The sequence below is a fragment of the Camelus dromedarius genome, chromosome 18 (genome assembly GCF_036321535.1).
Source record: "Camelus dromedarius isolate mCamDro1 chromosome 18, mCamDro1.pat, whole genome shotgun sequence".
Classification (NCBI taxonomy): Eukaryota; Metazoa; Chordata; class Mammalia; order Artiodactyla; family Camelidae; genus Camelus; species Camelus dromedarius.
In genome coordinates, this window is record NC_087453.1 from 43546668 (window position 1) to 43565102 (window position 18435).

The following is an 18435-nucleotide window of genomic DNA, read 5'->3' on the forward strand; positions in this document are numbered from 1 at the left end:
TATTTAAACAGATAATCCATTTCCGACTTTGACAGTTAACACATACAGGACTTTTAAAAAATAGAATAACAATACATTTCAAGAAGACAAATGGAAAAATCAGTCTTGATAGAATGAAAGGCTGATAGAATAAAGACCTAACTCTCTGATGTACGTTCTAAGGACATGCAGCTTTATTGAAGGCTCACTGACTTGGAGAAAAAATGTCTGGAGTCTACCACAAGTAAGAAGCAGTCTAATATAGTTTTTATTTCTTTAGAGAAATACGCAAATATGCCCTGAATTAAATTGCTTCTAACTCCAAGGTCTATTAGGGCAGGGACCCCGTTCCCCAATTCAATAGTACTTTCTCTGCTGAGAAAAATGCTGCAGACGAAATGACATTTGAAATGGGTATTTACATTTTAAAAATTATTTTTATCTTACTACGTTTCTTAAGAGCAACATTCACCTCATGTCTGGAATAGCCAAGCACTATAGAGATGAATGTCCTAATCAAGGCAGAGCCCAAATCAACAGCGTCCATAGTTGTTTGCACAGGAAGGAGTTCGTTCTCTGTGAATTTTAGAGGGAAAGAATGACTTAATAATAATACCTCTTCATTGAAAAGCCAAATGTCTGTCTCCGCCGTGCACAGTGCCTTACGCGGTTCCCCACTCGCTACTTCAATCATGTATGTTCCCAGTCACGTGGGCATCAATCCTGCCTTAGTGACGGCGGGAACCGGGTGTAGACGTGATCTATCTCTTAAGGATTACGTGGGCAGCAAGGTGACCAGCGCTTTCCGTATCAGGAAGCAAGGGGGTCCCGCTGCCAAGGGAGCGTGCTCTCTAGCCAGGAGGCGTTTCAATTTCAAGAAAAACCACACCCTGACCAGCCACCCTACAGAGTCAAGGTGAAAGCAGGTGACAATGTTTTACACGAGAAACTCCATTCCTAGGGGCACCTCGCCCGCCAAAGAGGCACCTGCGTTTGGTGAAGTTGGTATTGAGCAAAACAGCAAAGTGCTCAGAAGGGACGCGTGTGGTAGAGAGATCCGCAAGGTACCCGGTCCGGAATCTCGACCCCGCGGACCCTCCAGGCCTGGAACCCCTGCCTGGAAGGTGCTGGGGCCAGCTTTGGGTCAGGACCCCTTAGACTTTGACTTTCGAGTGTTCCTCCCCGACCACCTGCAGGGTAGGGAGGGGTTCCCTCCTGTCCCGGGGCCCCACCCGGAGCCGCGCTGTCATCTGAGCTGGGACACCGATCGGCGCTCGGGCGCTCGGCTCTCGATTGCTCGTGCCTGGCGGCGGCTGGCGGCGCTCGTGGCGGCTGGGGCTCTGCGCTCGAGGGGTCGAGCCTGGTCCGCACCGGCAGCGACGCGCGCTCGGCGGCGGCCGCGGGGCCTCAGGCGCGGGGAGGAGGCCGCGGCGGCGGGCGTGGGGATGTCGAGGAGCTCGAAGGTGGTGCTGGGCCTGTCGGTGGTGCTGACGGCGGCCACCGTGGCTGGCGTGCATGTGAAGCAGCGGCTGGACCAGCAGGTTGGTGTCACGTGACCGCTTCTTCCGGGCCCCGCGCGGCCGCGGCGACCTCGACCTCGGGCCTGGGGTCTGACTCCGCGTGGCTCCCCGCTTCCTCCTCTCCTTTCCTGCCTCCCCGTCCCCTCCTCTCTCCTCCTCCGCGGCCGCGTGTCCTCGAGGCCGGGGGACCGCTCCGGGGGCCGCCAGCGGTCCCTTCTCGAGTCGGAGCCCCCCTGCAGGGATACGGCCGCCTGAGCATCTGGAAAGTAGAGGCGGGGAGGGGGCTGCTTTCGGCCGGTTACCGCCTGTCCCCACCCCCACGCGCAGGTTGGGTTCTCCCGTGTTCAGATGCTAGAGAGACTTTATCCCGCGGTAAAGAAGGCAGCCCCGCATCCCTCTTCGTGCCTTTGGCCAAGGTACTTGGTGAGATACTTGTCTGTGTGTGTCTCTCTTTCTTCCTTTTTAAGGAATAGTTTGCCATGGAAACTAGATTCTGGGAACGGTAGAGATACCAGCCTCCACATTTTCCTTTTTCGGTACTTTTATTTCTGGAAATATACGTGACTTACTGCTCAGTGGGCTGACCGTCCACGCTGTGTCCCTCGGTCATACTTTTCTCCCCTTTTCAAGTTGGCAAACATTTAATGGCCGATCTCTGCACCAGGGTCCACTCTAGGCGCTTTGGGAAACAAAAGGAGGCGCAGCTGCTCCTGAGACTGTAAATGATTGAAAACAGTGCTGAAGGTGGAGCGTGAGAAGGGGCAGCCAGGTGGGTGCGGGTGTTAGGGTGGAGCCTGGTTTGCCGACGGTGGAAGTCATGAATCAGTAGTAAACGGGAGTGTGTCGCCTTGGACTGTGCCCTGCGCTTGGTGTGAAGTCTTTGTCCTCGGACACACTGTGGAAATCAGAGGAGAGGAAGCCTTAGATGATACAAAGAATTTAGAGGGAAACGGAATGATTAATGATGACAGGGCCTGGAAGAGATTGGAGATTTGGGATTAAAGTAGAGGTTCTCGGGGTAGCTTTTGGAACACAGGAGACTTCCTCCTCTAAGAAGGAAAAGATGGTGATGGGGAGAAAATTTGAGATGGGGTAGAGAATAGTATGTTGGATGTAGCTCTGAAGTCAGTGGCGGGATTTTCAGTGTAGTGTCGGGTTGGTTAAAAGCCTGGTTCTGACCTGTAGCTGCACATTCGATTGTTCTGGGGAGTTTTTACCATGTAACAGGTTGGACCCTGCCCCAGACCTGTTAAACGAGAATCTCTTGGGGATGGTGATCCCTCTTAGGTATGTTTTAAAAGTGGCTCCGGGATTCTAACGTGCAGCCAGGGTTGGGAACCACAGTTAGCGCAAGAACAGGAAGATTTAGACACCTGGAAATTAGAGGTGAAGATTAACCAAAGTAATCTGTGTTTATTTTACACCCAGTCACTCATTTTGGGCTTCCTTTCTTGCAGTGGGAGCGAGTAGGTCAAGTGGTATGACACGGTGGGTGTGTTGGAAGGTTCAAGGAAGCGAGAAATAAGATGACTCCTGCCTTCAGTTGTTGACTGCCACATACCAGGCACTGTATTTACAGCACTGTACACACAGCATCTTTAATCCTCACAGGAACTCAGCCAAACCTGCAGTACTGCACGAGGAGCCAGGGCTTTAGGTGTTAGAGGTCTTGGCGGTTAGGAAGATGTCCCAGGAAGGATGTGCGAGGCAGTCAGAGACCTTGAAACTTGGAAGAAGGTAGCAAGCAATGGCTGGAGAACAAGGTCTGTGCCACATGCTCAAGTCTGAGAAAGGAAGGGAGGACCTCAGAGGTGAGTGTGGAGAGTGATTCCAGCGGACAGTGTGGGCTTCAAGGACTGGGTGGAGTGTGTAGTGAGGAGTAGGAGACAGGAAGAGCTGGGGGTGGGGAAGCAAGGAGTGAGCGCCTCCATTTCTGTCTGGAAATCTCTGAAAGAGTGTGGGGTTCAAGAAAGTTGGTTTTCAGTTTTGTTCAGTCCCAGGACTCTTAAGTTCCCCAGCTCCCCCGAAATGGGGAATGAGCCTCTAGGTCTAGAGAAGGTCCAGCAAGTAGGTACTTGGTGATTTTTAAAGATAGACATAATGGTAATTAAAAGAAAACATAACCCATGCCCTACCCGCATTATTCTGTCAAACAAGGCCGCTGTTAAAAAGTTAATTTATTTTGTCAGGGGGCAGGTATAGCTCAGTGGTAGGGCATATGTGTAGCATGCATGAGGTCCTGGGCTCAATCCCCAGTACCTCCATTAAAAAGTAAAATAAATGAATAAAAACCTAATTACCTCCTCCCAAAGTTATTATTTTGTGACCTATAACTATAAAATGTTAGTTATTAGTAGTGACTGAACTGATGCTTTAAAAAGTTTCATCTTATGTACCAGGTCCATGTTCTGGTATTCTATGCCTGTCACTGGTGCTTATCAAAGTAACTACAATTGATGGGCTTTTATTTTTTCCTCTGCTAGTAACATTCTTTTCCCCCTCTTCTCTTCCTATCAATTTATGTAATTGATAGGAATTCTCGGTAATTTTTAGTTTTTCTCCTTACATGCTACAAGAAGCCAGGTTCTTTACTTTCTTGCATCCTTACAGTTTGTTCAAATTTTAATAATTTTTTTCTCTCATGTTTATTATGGCTAGGATAATTGCTGATAGGAATGTAGTTCACAGTTACTCTGGTAACTCAAGTTTTTAAAAGCATCGTGTATCAGTTAAACTTTTAAAATGCAGCGTAGTGGCAGTCTTTTTTTTTAATTGTTATTTCCCATTATACTAAATGATGAGGAATTTCTTAAAGTAGAAGTCATTTCAGTAATAATTGTAGCACCCTACCAAATTAATTTGATGGTTTCTTTATTACATTTACATTTATACAGAAGGTTAAAATAGTGATTGGGTACTTGGAATCTAAAAGTTTTAAGTGTATTTTGGTAACACTGTGTTTTGGATTTCAGTGGCACCAGGATGGGAACGGGAACCACCTATTCAGGGTGTTACTGAAATCTGTTTCTCACGTTTTTAGAGGCTTCGTGATGGAGTGATCAGAGACATTGAAAGGCAAAATCGGAAAAAAGAAAACATTCGTCTTTTGGGAGAACAGATTATTCTGACTGAGCAACTTGAAGCAGAAAGAGAGAAGATGGTGTTGGCAAAAGGATCTCAAAAAACATGACTTGAAATGAATGTGAAATATCGATGGAACAGACAACGTTGAGTGTGTGTGTGTGTGTGAGTGAGTGTTGGTGAACAGCTTAGTGAAATCTTCAGCTTTTTTTTGGTCACTTATCCTTTTAAACTTGATCAAAAAATAGGACAGTGGATCATATATTCTAAACAGTTGTTTTAAGAGCCCCTGAGTAAAGATGGGCACATGCTCTTCTGAAGCAGTTGTGGGATCCTGCTAGGAGCCCTTCAAGCTCGGTGTCCAGAGCTGAGGATTGTCCCCAAGGAGCACTCTGGACCTGCAGAAGGAGGGATGGAGAGTAACATCCACCTGAGCAGCTTGATCAGCCGGCACGATGACGAAGCCACGAGAACGTCAACCTCGGAAGGGCTGGAGGAGGGCGAGGTGGAGGGGGAGACGCTCTTGATTGTTGAATCGGAGGACCAAGCGTCCGTGGACTTGTCCCATGACCAGAGCGGGGATTCGCTCAACAGTGACGAAGGAGATGTGTCGTGGATGGAGGAGCAGCTGTCCTACTTCTGTGACAAGTGTCAGAAGTGGATCCCGGCCAGTAAGGAGCTTCTCAATTCCTTTGCTTTGTCAGTTCCTATGTGTAGGTTTGTTTTTCCAACCTGTGAAAGAAACACGAATGTAAAATAGACCTAAATAAAAAGATAACTGTTACATCTATTGTTAGTTTAGTTGATAAACTGCAAAATTATATAAAACAGACACATTTGTACTGCTAAATATTACTGCCAACCTCCATTACCTTGTTAAATTAACATTCTTGATTGTAACCCAATAAAATTAGAAAATTGGAAATCTTGTGTTACTTAAAGAATTAGCCACATTATTCTATCACGATAACGTTATTGTGGATTTGGGGCCAAATTCTAGGCCCAGCATAGAACTGAAGGTCAGGCTCATAAGAATGACCCTGGTGATACTTAACTCACAGGGAAAATGACTGCAAGGTATGCTGATGTAAGGTCGGAATTAGCAGCTGACAGTGCTTTGTGCCCTAGGGCCGTTCCTGTTCGCTGCTTGCTGCCTCCTTCATCTGCAGGCAGTAGTTACACACACGCGTGCTCTCCTGACAGCGCAGTTCTTCACCTCAGTCTCTTCCGCTGTCAGCTTCCAGCTCTCAGGGCACCAGGACTCTTACCCAACAGGATTTTCCCATTAAGCAGAGACTAGTAAAGACATATGTACTAGAGGGATATTTTGTGTAATAGAATTTGTAACTAGGTCAGAGAAATTTACGTGTGTGTACGTATGTATGTATTACTGTGAAGTGGGTCGTTTTCAGGTATGTAGGGATGTTTTTAAGATGGATTCAACTCTTCAGATTAACAGTTACTTTAATAAATGAATACCAGTCACTTCTCAGCTAAGATCAAATGTAGTATCTATTCTTATCAGTTTAATACATTAATACTATTTTCACAGAAAACAAACCTAAAATTTATTGCATGTGAGCTAGTTTTTGCTTCCGAGCTGTCTCTGCTTATAAATTCAGGGTTCTGCCTAAAAGTCTCAGTGGCTTCCCCACATCCTCACAGCATACGTTTCACAGCACACTTCCTGAGGGCCCTGCTGCCTCTCCAGCCTCTCCTTAGTGTCCTCCTGTCCCCACGCATAGACACAACGTGGCTGCAGCACAGGTGAACTTATAATTCTCCACAAGTACTTCTCGTCCCTAGGACTTTGTGCATTTAAATGTTCTCTGGCCTCCACACTCCCCACCCCCATTACAACACACAAGCACCTCTTTTCACCTGCCCATTCTAGCCATCCTTCCTGCCCCGTCACCCCACTTTCTCTAGCTCTGCTGTCTCCCTGCCCTGGTGGGCGCCTCTGTGTGCCCTCATGTTGCCCTGTGGCGCCCATCACGTTCCACTCCAGTGGTTTTCACGTCTCCCAGAGCATCAGCATCACTTGGGAAGTGTCCAAAATGCCCTGCTTCTAGAGGTTGATTTATTTCACGTGGGCTCAGCTCAGCCATATTTAAAGCAAAAAACAACCCCCCACGGTGAGGAAGAGAACCCCTGTGCTGCTGGGACTACCTCCTTGCTCCTGTGCAGCCCACCCAGCATTTGTGAGCCTCTGGGAAGTGGCACCATGTCGTCTTGGGTGTTGTGTTTCCGGTTCCCAGTGCCTGGCTCAGTGGGAGCTCTGAGATGTTTTGGAAGAATGTGGGAAGAGACCTGTAGGAGTCAGGGAAGTTAACAGTTGGGTAGCCAGTGAGAGCAATCCTACCTGCTTTTCCAGTGTCTCCCGAAAGTTAGGGAACAACAGATCTATCTCAGCCGCCATGCACTTGATGTTGGAAGAATACAAATCTTCTGTACTGCCTTCCCCACCCCATCCTGCCGTCTTGGGTTGGCTGGAAAAAAAAAAGGAAAACAGCCTGGGAAACTTGGAATATGATGGATAAATTGAACCTTTGGGTTACCTCTGCTCTGGACAGACTTGTGACGTGCCTTTTTGTTTTTCTCCTAGGTCAGCTGAGGGAACAGCTCAGTTACCTTAAGGGTGATAATTTTTTTAGGTTTACTTGTTCCGATTGCTCAGACGATGGCAAGGAGCAGTACGAGAGACTGAAGCTGACGTGGCAGCAAGTGAGTAAAAAGCCCTCCCCTGCGCTTCATGAGGCTGGTACCCCAGGAATGTATTGGGATGAGTGTCTAGAGAATGAGGAACTAAACGTAGGAGCTTTGGAGTTGTTTTGAGGGTCACTTTATTTCACAGTGAAAATCATACACGAATATGTGGAGAAAGGAGTTCTGGGTAAAAGTACCCACTGCTAACTTAGTGAATCGGGGGTGAGATTTTTGAGAATCTAACCCACACGGTTTCATTTATGTGTAATACCAAACTGATTTTAACTGAAGAGGTTCACATTTTTTCTTATAGCTATTTTTAGAAAACTAAAACCATTTTTTAAAATGTAAAGATGTTGAATCACTGTGCTGTACACCTGACAGTAACACAGTATTGTCAAGCAACCGTGCTTCAATTTAAAAAAAGGAAAGAAAAGATGGCCGCCCTGATCTCAACCAGCTGCGGCCTGAACAGCATCTTTTAACTGATTGTTGTCTTCATTTTTTTGGTTTGTTTTTACAGTGATATGTTATAACAAGGCACCAAATATACATGCAGTCTTTGAGTTCTAAGAATGTATGAATTAGACATTGCTCATTTGGTTTTTATATTTATTCTACAAAAATTGAGTGCATGTGATGAACCAGGCACTATTCCAGGCCTGGAAAGTAGAATCTGTTCAAGACCAGCTGATTCTCTTTCAGCTCTTTCTTCTTCAGGGGGAGCAGGACAGCCCAGCCCCCTGCCCCTGGCAGCTGACATTCTAGACATTTATTTCAGACGGTAAACAGACAAATGAACAAGTTAATTGCCTCCAGCACTTCTTGCTATGAAGGAAATAAACAGGATAATGAGTAAGAGATTTTAGATTATACCCTCTAAGCCACTTAAGGTGTTACATTGTAGCTGTGTGAGCAGCCTGGACTGTTACCTTAATCATCAGTGCTTTATTAGGGCATCTCCTAATGAAATCTGTCAGTGGCCAGTCGGGGAGCCTCTTTGGGCTTGCCTGAAAATGTGTAGGTAGGAAACAAAGGGGGAAAGAAAGAAAATGCAGGGAAGTTTGTGCTGAGCATACAGTCTCATGAACATTATAATTGGGATTTTTTTTTTTCAAAGTGTCCATGGGATACTATGTCTCGGCAAGGTCAGACTGACATCCACAGATGTTTCTGACAGGTGCACCAAGGCAGATTTGCTTTTGCTTTTGGCCTGCAAGAAGCTTCTCATAAAGCTGTGAAATGGAAAAAGAGCAACTGTGTGTAACAGGGGTCTCTGCAGAGGTTCTTTTTCAAGGAAAAACTGGCTTTTGATTATATTGCTAAGACTGTGCCCTGCTGGCTCAGTTTGCACATTTAATCAGGCCAGCATCACTCGATTCTCTTCTTTTTTTTTACTTCCAAGAGACACACAGGTGGTGGGTAGCAAGTTCCCTGGGATGGTGACCTGTAAACTGGGGCCAGACACGTCTGGTCCGGGGAGGAGTGCTGACCGCGCTTTCTGGTCGCATCCATTTCCCCTTCAGCCTGTGTCTCGTGCAGGAGCTGGAAGTGGATCAGTTGGTCTTGAGTAGATTCTGTTGACGTCACATTCTAATTGGAATGTGGGTTTTCTATCATTTTAAATCTTAAACTTTGTTGATTTATCAAAGTAATAAGTAGGAATGTTCTTTTATGTTACAGAATACCAGCAGGAGAGAGGTGTGGTCTCCTGATTAAGAGACCCCTTTCTTCTCTGCCCTCCCTGTGTCTTCTCCTCCTCCTTGGTGACTCAGGAACATCAGTTTGAAACGTAGGGGAAACTGTCGAGTGTTTGGGAAGGCTAGGTAGTCCGTACACTCTTGTCCTGGGCACTCACTACTTTTCCAGGTTGTCTTCAGCGGGTACTTGGGAGGTGCCCACCGGGCTGTGCCGGCCTGAGCGGGGGCTTGGGGAGGCGCCAGTCCACGAGGCCGGCCGGTTACTGTGACCTTGGGCTGGCGGTGTGACAGCAGAAGACTAAACTGGGATTCATTCTTTAAGATTACAGGTTCCGGGAGAGGGGAAAACCATGTCCTTCCTGTACTGGGCTTGTAGTTTTCCCAGTCAATTGGGTGATAATAGGAGAAGTTATTTTCAAGTAAATATGTGGATTTTAACTTTTTAAAGTCATGAAATATTTCAAATATGAAAAAGCACCAGAAATGAAACATCACACTTGTGTCTGTACCACTGAGATGAATAGTGAACACATTTCTGAGTTACGGTAGGGTCTGAATGTGGGCAGAAGAGCCTGTTCCATCCTTTTCTTAAGGTATTTCTTTAACAGTAGCTTTAAAAATTGTAGTAAAATATACATAATCTAAAAGTTTACCATCTTAACCATTTTTAAGCACACAAGTCAGTGGCATTAACATCACATTGTTTTGCAACCATCACCACCATCCATCTCCAAACAGCCTCATCTCGAACTGAAATCCTGTGTCCATTAAACAGTAACTCCCCAGGAACAGTAACTGTTCAAAGGGCCATGTTTGTTGGCTGATGTAGACCTGATGCAGAAGTAAGTGGAAGAATTTGCAAAGTCTGTTCATGGGACCAGTTGTTTGTCAGACCATCTGCAGGTTTTACAAGTTTAAGGAGGAGGGAGCTGAGACGGATAGCGGAAGCGTCAGAATTCCCCAGCGCCTTGAGGCTGTAGTTGTGGGCCCTCCTGTCGGAGCGGACCTCTGGGACCTGGTGCTGGGAACAGCGATGCTGGGGAGTGTGAACTTCAGTATAGACTCCTGACAGCTTTGGGAGGCTCCTTATAGGAAGAAGAATTATTTAAGGCTTCTTAGATTCTCTGTCCCCTTTTCAACTTCCTTGGCCTAAAATTAGTCATCATTTTTATCAGGTTGAAAACATGGTTGTGAATAACTTGTAGAGTTTCTTGTCCATTTACAATTACAAAATTGCATTTAGATGCAAAGAGAAATGTCTGAGAGGGCAGTCACTGAAAATGTTAAAAAGGGTTATTTCTTGATGGTGGATTTAAAGTGATTTTTACTTCCTTTTCCTTCTATCATTGAAGTCTTTTACGGTGAGCATGTGTTATTTATATTTCTGGAAAATAGTTCCCCATTTGGGGCCATGAATTCATTACCTGTAAAATACGAGATACGGGGTCTCTTGTGGAGCTGGGGCAGGGGCTTGGGGGGGGGGCGGTGTCCTGCTCTCAGAGGGTGGGCCGGGCAGCCAGGCCTTTCAGGTCCCTGCCCCTGAGTCTATGCTGATTGCGTCTCAGTAAAAGTTCCCACAGCTGAGAAAGGCTAAACTCAGAGTGGGTGGTGCCTCACATCATCTTCAGCTCTGAAATTCTGAGAGACTTTTCTTTCTGCCCTTTAAGGAGCTTAGAAAAGTGTATTTACAGGGATGATGTTCAGAATATTAAAACAGGTCAGCCCTGTCTGTCAGAAGTGCTGGCTGGAGCCTCATAATACCAGGAGTTAACATGTCATTGAGTGCTGCCTTGTGAGTGATGGGGAAACCGGGTGGGGCTGCTTAGGGCAGTAGTCACTTACAACTCTTTGAGCCACACGTCAGCCTTGCCCATGGAACACATAAGGAACAACCGCATGTCATTAAGAGGATTAGTGATAGATTCATCCATTGAAAGTGAAAAAGGAGGTACAGTTCTGTACTGAGGACATCCCAGGACACTGTCCTTCCTCTTCCCCTCCATTCCTCACTCTTCCAAGACGCAAGATCAGACGTTCCCCCTAAAGTGCCGCGTCCTGCATCCTGCTTTTCTACCAGCTTCGTTTCGTTTGTGTTTCAGGTGGTCATGTTGGCCATGTACAACCTGTCCCTGGAGGGAAGTGGACGGCAAGGCTACTTCAGGTGGAAGGAAGATATCTGCGCTTTTATTGAGAAGCATTGGGCATTTTTACTCGGGAACAGGTATTTTAAAAAATCTTACACTTGAATGAAGATGTAAAGAACAAAGCATCCGAGACTCGGGACAGCCTAGTGCAGGCTTTTAGAGAATTATTTACTTGTGGCAGTTGCTGAGAATTTTTTAATCCAGAAAATGTTGTTACTTTTAAGTTAGCAGAGTGGAAGTGTTTGCAGTTACAAGTGCAGCTTTCTATACTTCTACTTCCAGAGGAAACTGTTGGTTTCTACAGAGCAAGAAGACATTTACATAGATGTTTAGAATGTTAAAAAATAGAGAGTGTGTGATTGCATGGGGCTGCTTAATAGTTGGATGAGTAACTAATTTGAGGATGGAGGGTTATGTCCTTTCAAAATCAGTGCTTTGAGGAGGTCAGCAGAAGAGAAGTAATGGCAGCTAGTAACTGCACTCACGTAAATTCCCCTTCACTAATTATTAGTATTTATCTTTATCAAGTCTAGAAACTAGAAACTGCTGTCTGCTTTTGGTATTCCGTGCTTCGCCAGGTCTGGGTACATCAGCACACTGCGGTTCATTCATTCATTCCTCTTTTCACAATGATGCTGGGTGCCTTTGCTGCCCAGCTCCCCTCCTCCGTGACCCCTCTTTCACTCATCCGACCTAAGGACGCCAGGGCATGGACATCCAGACCAGATGTTTTAACTAACTGTCCATATGGATCTAACAAGATTTTGCCGCTATTAGGGGTTAGCGTGTTTGCAGTTGCATTGGTGGATTGTCTGAGATGCTGTTAGTTGCCTTCTGAAGTCCTGGTGAGAGTCATAAATCTTGCATGATTGGGTCAGTGTGGACTCAGTAGAGGTCAGAGCAGGGAGTCTGTACCTGTCCTTACTCTGAACTCACTGCAGCCTGTTTGCTCGAGTGCTGAGAAGTCACAGCTCAGCTAAAGCTGCTGAGGAATCAGGGAGGCGTGAGCTTCTGAAGGCTTGCTGTGCGGAGAGAATAGAATAGATTCAGTACATTTTTACAAAAGGAGTTATTTTTGTCCTTGAGTTATTTAGTGGTACTAAGAAAAGGGTTGACAGTATAACTGGTTCTTTTTCTTAAAGAATGGAAATCTGTTGTCTTAGTTTAATAATTTAGCTCTATTTATGGAGCTTAATAGACCCCATTTACAAGGGACAAGAAAGAAAAAACTGATAAAATTAGATCTTGGAAGGTTTTCATGATCTATCAGTGCTATTCTGCTTAGTGGATTGTCTTCTGGAAGGAACTGAGTTTAAACTGCCTGTTTCAAGGATGTTGCTGTATTTTAACAGCAGTTGCTCAGTTGTCATTTGTTCATTTCTAGAACACATTCTGAAAGGCGTCAGCTAAGGGTCTTTTTCTTTTACTACTCCTACTGAAAGGCATTAATTACTCTCCAGCTTCTTGTAGTTTAACCATTAAACTAGTGGGTTTGGGGCACAATAGTATATCACTTGAATTATCATTTACTTACTTAAATCAAGTCACTTAAAAAAATACATTACTTTTTAAAAGAAACTTCACACCACCATGATAAGTGGAAAACCCATATCATTTGCCATAAATAGAATGAAACTATAAAAATATGTGCGCTAAAAATAAAACAATGCTGTTGACTTGTAGCTGGATCCCATTACCTAGAAAGGCAATCTGAAATCCTCTTTCCTTTTTTTTTATTGTATGATTCTATCTATGTATTTTTTACTTCTAGCTTTATTGAGGTATAATAGATATGTAGCACTGTGTGAGTTTCAGGTGTACAGCATAATGATCTGACTTACATACGTCGTGAAATGACCACAGTCAGTTTAGTGAACATCCATCATCTCATATAGATAGAAAATTAAAGAGACAGAAAAAAATTATTTTCCTCGTGATGAGAACTCTCAGGATTTACTCTCTTAACAACTTACATATATAACTTTCAGCAGTGTTAATTATATGTATCATGTTGTATGTGACATCCCTACTAATTTATCTTATAGTTTGTACCCTTTGACTACCTTCATTCAGTTCCCCCTTCCCCCACCTCTCGTAACCACAAATCTGATCTTTTTGTATGAGTTTGTTTTTGAAGTATAATTGACCTACAACACTATGTTAGTTTCTGTTACACAACATAGTGATTCAGTATTTCACTACATTTCAAAATGATCACCATGGTAAGTCTGTCACCATACAAAGATATTACTTAATTATTGACTGTATTCCCCACACTGTACACTTCATACCCGTGACTCATTTATTTTGCAGCTAGAAGTTTTACCTCTTAATCACCCTCACCTATTTCCTCGCCTCCATGTCCCTCTCCTCTGACAATCACCTGTTTCTTCTCTGCATCTATCACTCTGTTGCTGTTTTGTTATGTTTGTTCATTTGGTTTTTTTTTAGATTACACATACAAGTGTAATCATACTGTATTTGTCTTTTTCTTTCTGACTTATATCACTTAGCATAATGCCCTCTAGGTCCATCTATGTTGTTGCAAAAGTCAAGATCTAATTCTTTTTCATGGCTGAGTAATATTCCACTGTGTATATACTACGTCTTTTTTTTTTTTTTTTAATGCCACATCTTTATCCATTCATCTATTAATGGGCACTTAGCTTGCTCTCATATCTTGGCTATTGTAAATAACACTGCAGTGAACATAGGGGTGCATATATGTTTTCGAATTAGTGTTTTTGTTTTCTTCGGATAAATACTTAGGAATGAAATTGTTGGATCATATGGTAGTTCTATTTTTAATTTTCTGAGGCATCTCCATACTGTTGTCCATAGTGACTGCACCAATTTACATTCCCACCAACAGTGCATGAGGGTTTCCTTTTTTCCACATCCTCGCCAGTATTCATTATTTGTTGTCTTTTTAATCATAGCCATTCTCACAGATGTGAGGTGATACCACGAGGTTTAGATTTGCATTTCCCTAATGATTAGTGATATTGAGCATTTTTGCATGTGCTGTTGGCCATCTGCATTTCTTCTTTGGAAACGTGTCTTTTTAGATGATACTCCGCCCATTTTTATTTTATAGTTGAGTTATTTGTTTATTTTGATGTTGTATGTGTTCTCTGTGAGGCCTTTTTTTTTTTTTTAAGGTTTTGGATACTTTTTAACTATTGAGGTATAGATGATTTGCAGTGTTGTATTAGTTTCAGGTGTTTAGCAGAGTGATTCAATTTTTTATATATTCTTTCAAATTCTTTTCCATTAAAGATTATTACAAGATATTGAATATAGGTCCTTGCGCTTTACAGCAGGACCTTGTTATCTTTTTTATACATAGCAGTGTTTACCCAGAGCCTCTCTCATCTGATACAGTCTTTCCTACAAAGGTGTGGGAGGTTCCCTAGTGATCACGGATTTGGAGTCAGCGAGTACATTTCCTGTATAAGGATAGAATTGAAAAGCCAGTAACTTGTACAACCTTGGACTCGGCAGGAAGAAGACTTCAACCTGGTGGAGTACGGTGGCGGGCTGCCTCAGCGTGGGCAGCCCCATGTACTTCCGCTCGGGTGCTCAGGAGTTCGGAGAACCAGGGTGGTGGAAACTTGTGCACAACAGGCCCCCGACAATGAAACCCGAGGGAGAGAAGCTGTCTGCCTCCGCTTTGAAAGTGAAAGGTACTGTTGTGGGCACCACCAGCCAGACCTAGGCCAAGCAAGTGCAGAGGACAGTCCGCCCTGCCTCCCTGGAGCTGCTCTGCGCCGCAGTTTTATTCTGACAGTTTTTTATGCCCTAAATAAATATTACACACAAAAAATTTTATCACTGTACAATTAGGTTACCAGTTTTATAAATTTCTTTTGGTGTCTGAAAGGTTCTCTATTTTCAATCTGATTGTTTCAAATTTTTTTATTATAGAGAGTTTTAATTGTATTCAAACGTGAAGAGAGTAATGTAGTGAATCCCCAGGTACCTTTGTCTTCACTCCAGCAGTTAACTGCCAGCAGTCTCGTTTTATCCAGACCCCTGGGTACTTTCTTCCAACCCTCCACCCATCCCCACCCTTGGATTAGTTAGAAGCAACTCCCAGGTGTTAACTGTTTCCTTCTTAAATGTCTCACTATGTGTCTCATAGCCACAAGCACTCTCTTTTGTAGCCCAACCATAATGCCATTTTCGCAGTTAAAAAAAATAACTAACTCATTACTATCACATATTGATCTGATTTTTTTTAATCTAAAAAGTTTTGAATGAGTTTTAAAAAATTTTTTAAATGTAATTGGGACAAATCAAATAGTACTGAAGGTATGAAGCCTGAGAGTCCCCCCTGCACCCGCCCTGCCTGTAGTTTCACTCTCCAGGGAGCCACTGTTGTCGCTTGCGAACACTTCTAGCAGTCGTGTCTGCATCTTTAAGCATTTTTTTAATTAAAAAACCAAAACATGAACTGATTCTTACCGTGGTGCCTGTGCTCCGCTTTTTCCCCACTTACCAGTACGCCTTGCACAGCTTTTCGTAACAGTACGTGTAGATCCACCCTGTTTTCTTTTATTTCATTGCATTCCATTGAACGGCTGTATGATGATAAACCATTACCCTTTTGATGGACATTTTGGTAATTCCTACCCTTTTTCATTGTTATTTAAACAGTACTACAGTTGTACATATTTGCCTTTTTGTGTGTGTGATAAATTCCTGGAAATAAGTTGCTGTATCAAAGGGCATATTCATTCAAAGTTTTAATCATATTGCCAAATTACCCTCCAGAAAGTTGTAATAAAATTTTTGCCCTACCAGAAAGTCATGAAAATATCCATTTCCCTAAGTGGTTGCTAAGCATTATCACACTTTGAATGTTTACCAATTCCAGTAGGTGAAGGATGGTACCTCACTGTTTACATTTGCATTATAATGCCTTTTTCCTGGTTAAGAGACATCAGAGTCTTAGTTCAGGGCATTCATTGAACATTTCTGTATTTCAGACACGCTAGTAGGTTCAAATGAATAAGAAGCTAATGTTGAGTGGATATTTAAAACTCGGATGTTTACTCTTTCCTCACAGCCTCAAAACCAACGTTAGATCCCATCATTACGGTTGAGGGACTTAGAAAACGGGCGAGTCGGAATCCCGTGGAGTCGGCCATGGAGCTGAAGGAGAAGAGGTCTCGGACTCAGGAGGCGAAGGACATCAGGAGAGCCCAGAAGGAGGCGGCGGGCTTTCTCGACCGGAGCACTTCTTCCACGCCTGTCAAGTTCGTGAGCCGAGGCCGCAGGCCTGACGTGATTCTGGAAAAAGGAGAAGTGATAGACTTCTCGTCGCTGAGCTCCTCCGACCGCACCCCGCTGACAAGCCCGTCTCCTTCCCCGTCCCTGGATTTCTCTGCCCCGGGCACCCCCGCCTCGCACTCCGCCACGCCCAGCCTGCTCTCCGAAGCCGACCTGATTCCAGACGTGATGCCGCCACAAGCCTTGTTTCACGGTAAGACTGAGCTTTCTCGGGTCCTTTCTAGTGTGTGTGGGCCCTGACGGAAGCGTGTAGGTTTTCCCTGGTGGGCGGCGGGTCCGACGTCCTCTCCTGCTCTGTGCTCCGCTCAGATGACGACGAGATGGACGGCGACGGCGTCATAGATCCCGGGATGGAGTACGTCCCGCCCCCTGCAGGGCTGGCCGCCTCGGGGACCGGGGTCGGGGGCCGAAAGAAGGTCAGAGCCCCCGAGCAGATAAAGCAGGAGGTAGAGAGTGAGGAGGAGAAGCCCGACCGGTTGGACATCGACAGCGAAGACACGGACTCCAACACATCCCTACAGACGAGGTCTCGAGAGAAGAGGAAGCCGGCGCTGGAGAAGGACCGAAAGCCCCGGGGTCCCAAGTTCACCCCCGTGAGCATCTACGAGGAGAAGCTGCTCCTCAAGAGGCTGGAAGCCTGCCCTGGGGCCGTGGCCATGACGCCGGAGGCTCGGCGCCTGAAGCGGAAACTGATCGTCAGGCAGGCGAAGAGGGACCGCGGCTTACCGCTCTTCGACTTGGATCAGGTCGTCAATGCCGCGCTCCTGTTAGTGGATGGGGTCTATGGAGCCAAAGAAGGAGGCGTTTCCAGGCTTCCAGCTGGACAAGCCACGTACAGGACGACCTGTCAGGACTTCAGAATCCTTGATCGCTACCAGGTGAGTGTGAGCCACGCGCTCCAGCTCCTGGGGCTGTGCAGGGGCTGTGGGAAAAAATGGCAAGGGAACGAAGTACAGAAATTGCTGGGCTGTGCTTACACTATGAACCTCCCTTAGTACATCTGGGTTTGGTTTTTTGTTTTCCTTTTGGGAATTGTAGACAGAACCTAGACGTTTTCTTTGCATCTCTTGGTCCCTGAGAGTGGCTGTACATGGTTTGTGTAGACCTTGATTGATGGGTTTGTTGAGGGCGTACAGGGTACTGGACACTGTGCTGAGCGGGAGTGGAGGCGTGTGGACGGCTGTGTAGGTAGGAGACACGCTGTGGGAATAGCAGCCAGGGGCTGCGTGGTTCAAGGATGTTCAGTGGAGCCTGGTCTGTGCTCCCGGAACAGTCAGTTCTGCCCAGAAGCGAGACCGCCTTCCCGCAGCAGGAATGCGTCTTCTCCCCCGACTTTGCTAGCAGCGTTTTCGACTTACCTGATGGCTGTAAAATGAAATCTTGTTCTTTATTTACTTTTCTTTGATTACAGGTGAGGTTAAAGGTGAGGCTAAACATTTTTCCTGTTTCTTGGTTGTTTCTCTGTGTGAATTTCCTGTTCAGATTCTTTGCTTATTTTCCCATCTTCTTCTTCGGAAATGAGTGGGTTTGGTCTTTATTGCCAGCATGCTGATGTTACTCAGTGACGTTCCCCGTGTGGGGCTTTTGCTTCCGGGTGCCGGGCCTTTGGCGTGTGGGCCTTTCCATTTGAAATGCTCCATCTTGAGTTCTGGGGTTTCCTATCTTCTGTTTTCTCTGTTCTGTCTGTCCAGAGCACCCCTATTATTCGCCGGCCAGCTCTGCCTCGCAGCGTGAGAGCAGCAGAGATGATGTGTAATGAACGGGCGTGGCTGTGCGCTGGTAAAACTGTTCACTAAAGCAGGCTGGGTTTGGCCTCTGGGCTGTACAGTTTGCCGAAGACCTTTACTCTAGCTAGATCTCCGTAATTTTCTTTTTCCCCCTATTTCCCAACTTTCCTTTCTTGCGAATTAGTAACCTGCCTGCTACATCCTAGGAGCCCAGTAGGGAGGGCCAGGAGCTGACCGTTCAGTTGTCAAACTTCCTCTGAGTCTTCCTATTTTCAGGGCACGA

The 18435-nt window shown here is 45.3% G+C and overlaps 2 protein-coding genes and 1 pseudogene across 3 annotated transcripts in view; all 3 read left to right on the forward strand.

Annotated features, from left to right (window-relative positions):
• The first annotated feature begins 1384 nt into the window (after positions 1-1384).
• Positions 1385-4689, forward strand: LOC105094136 (protein PET117 homolog, mitochondrial). Its single transcript, XM_031434295.2, has 2 exons — positions 1385-1520; positions 4540-4689. Exons 1-2 carry the CDS (start codon positions 1425-1427, stop codon positions 4687-4689), a joined length of 246 nt encoding a protein of 81 aa, XP_031290155.1. The 5' UTR covers positions 1385-1424.
• Positions 4690-4992: 303 nt separating this feature from the next.
• KAT14 (lysine acetyltransferase 14) overlaps positions 4993-18435 on the forward strand; it is a 30341-nt gene continuing 16898 nt past the window's right edge. For both annotated transcript variants that reach the window (XM_031434292.2, XM_031434293.2), the window contains exons 1-6: positions 4993-5251; positions 7186-7304; positions 11086-11207; positions 14635-14816; positions 16202-16618; positions 16735-17303. In XM_031434292.2, coding sequence (XP_031290152.1) covers positions 4993-5251; positions 7186-7304; positions 11086-11207; positions 14635-14816; positions 16202-16618; positions 16735-17303 — 1668 coding nt within the window. The remainder of the gene's footprint in view (positions 5252-7185; positions 7305-11085; positions 11208-14634; positions 14817-16201; positions 16619-16734; positions 17304-18435) is intronic.
• On the forward strand, positions 6062-6219 carry LOC116147528 (U2 spliceosomal RNA; annotated as a pseudogene).

Excerpts from the sequence above, each read along its gene's own strand:
- LOC105094136 (XM_031434295.2), top strand. The coding sequence starts at position 1,425 with ATGTCGAGGAGCTCGAAGGTGGTGCTGGGCCTGTCGGTGGTGCTGACG. Across the intron at positions 1,521-4,539 it reads AGCAGCGGCTGGACCAGCAG|AGGCTTCGTGATGGAGTGAT; the intron begins GTTGGTGTCACG and ends TCACGTTTTTAG.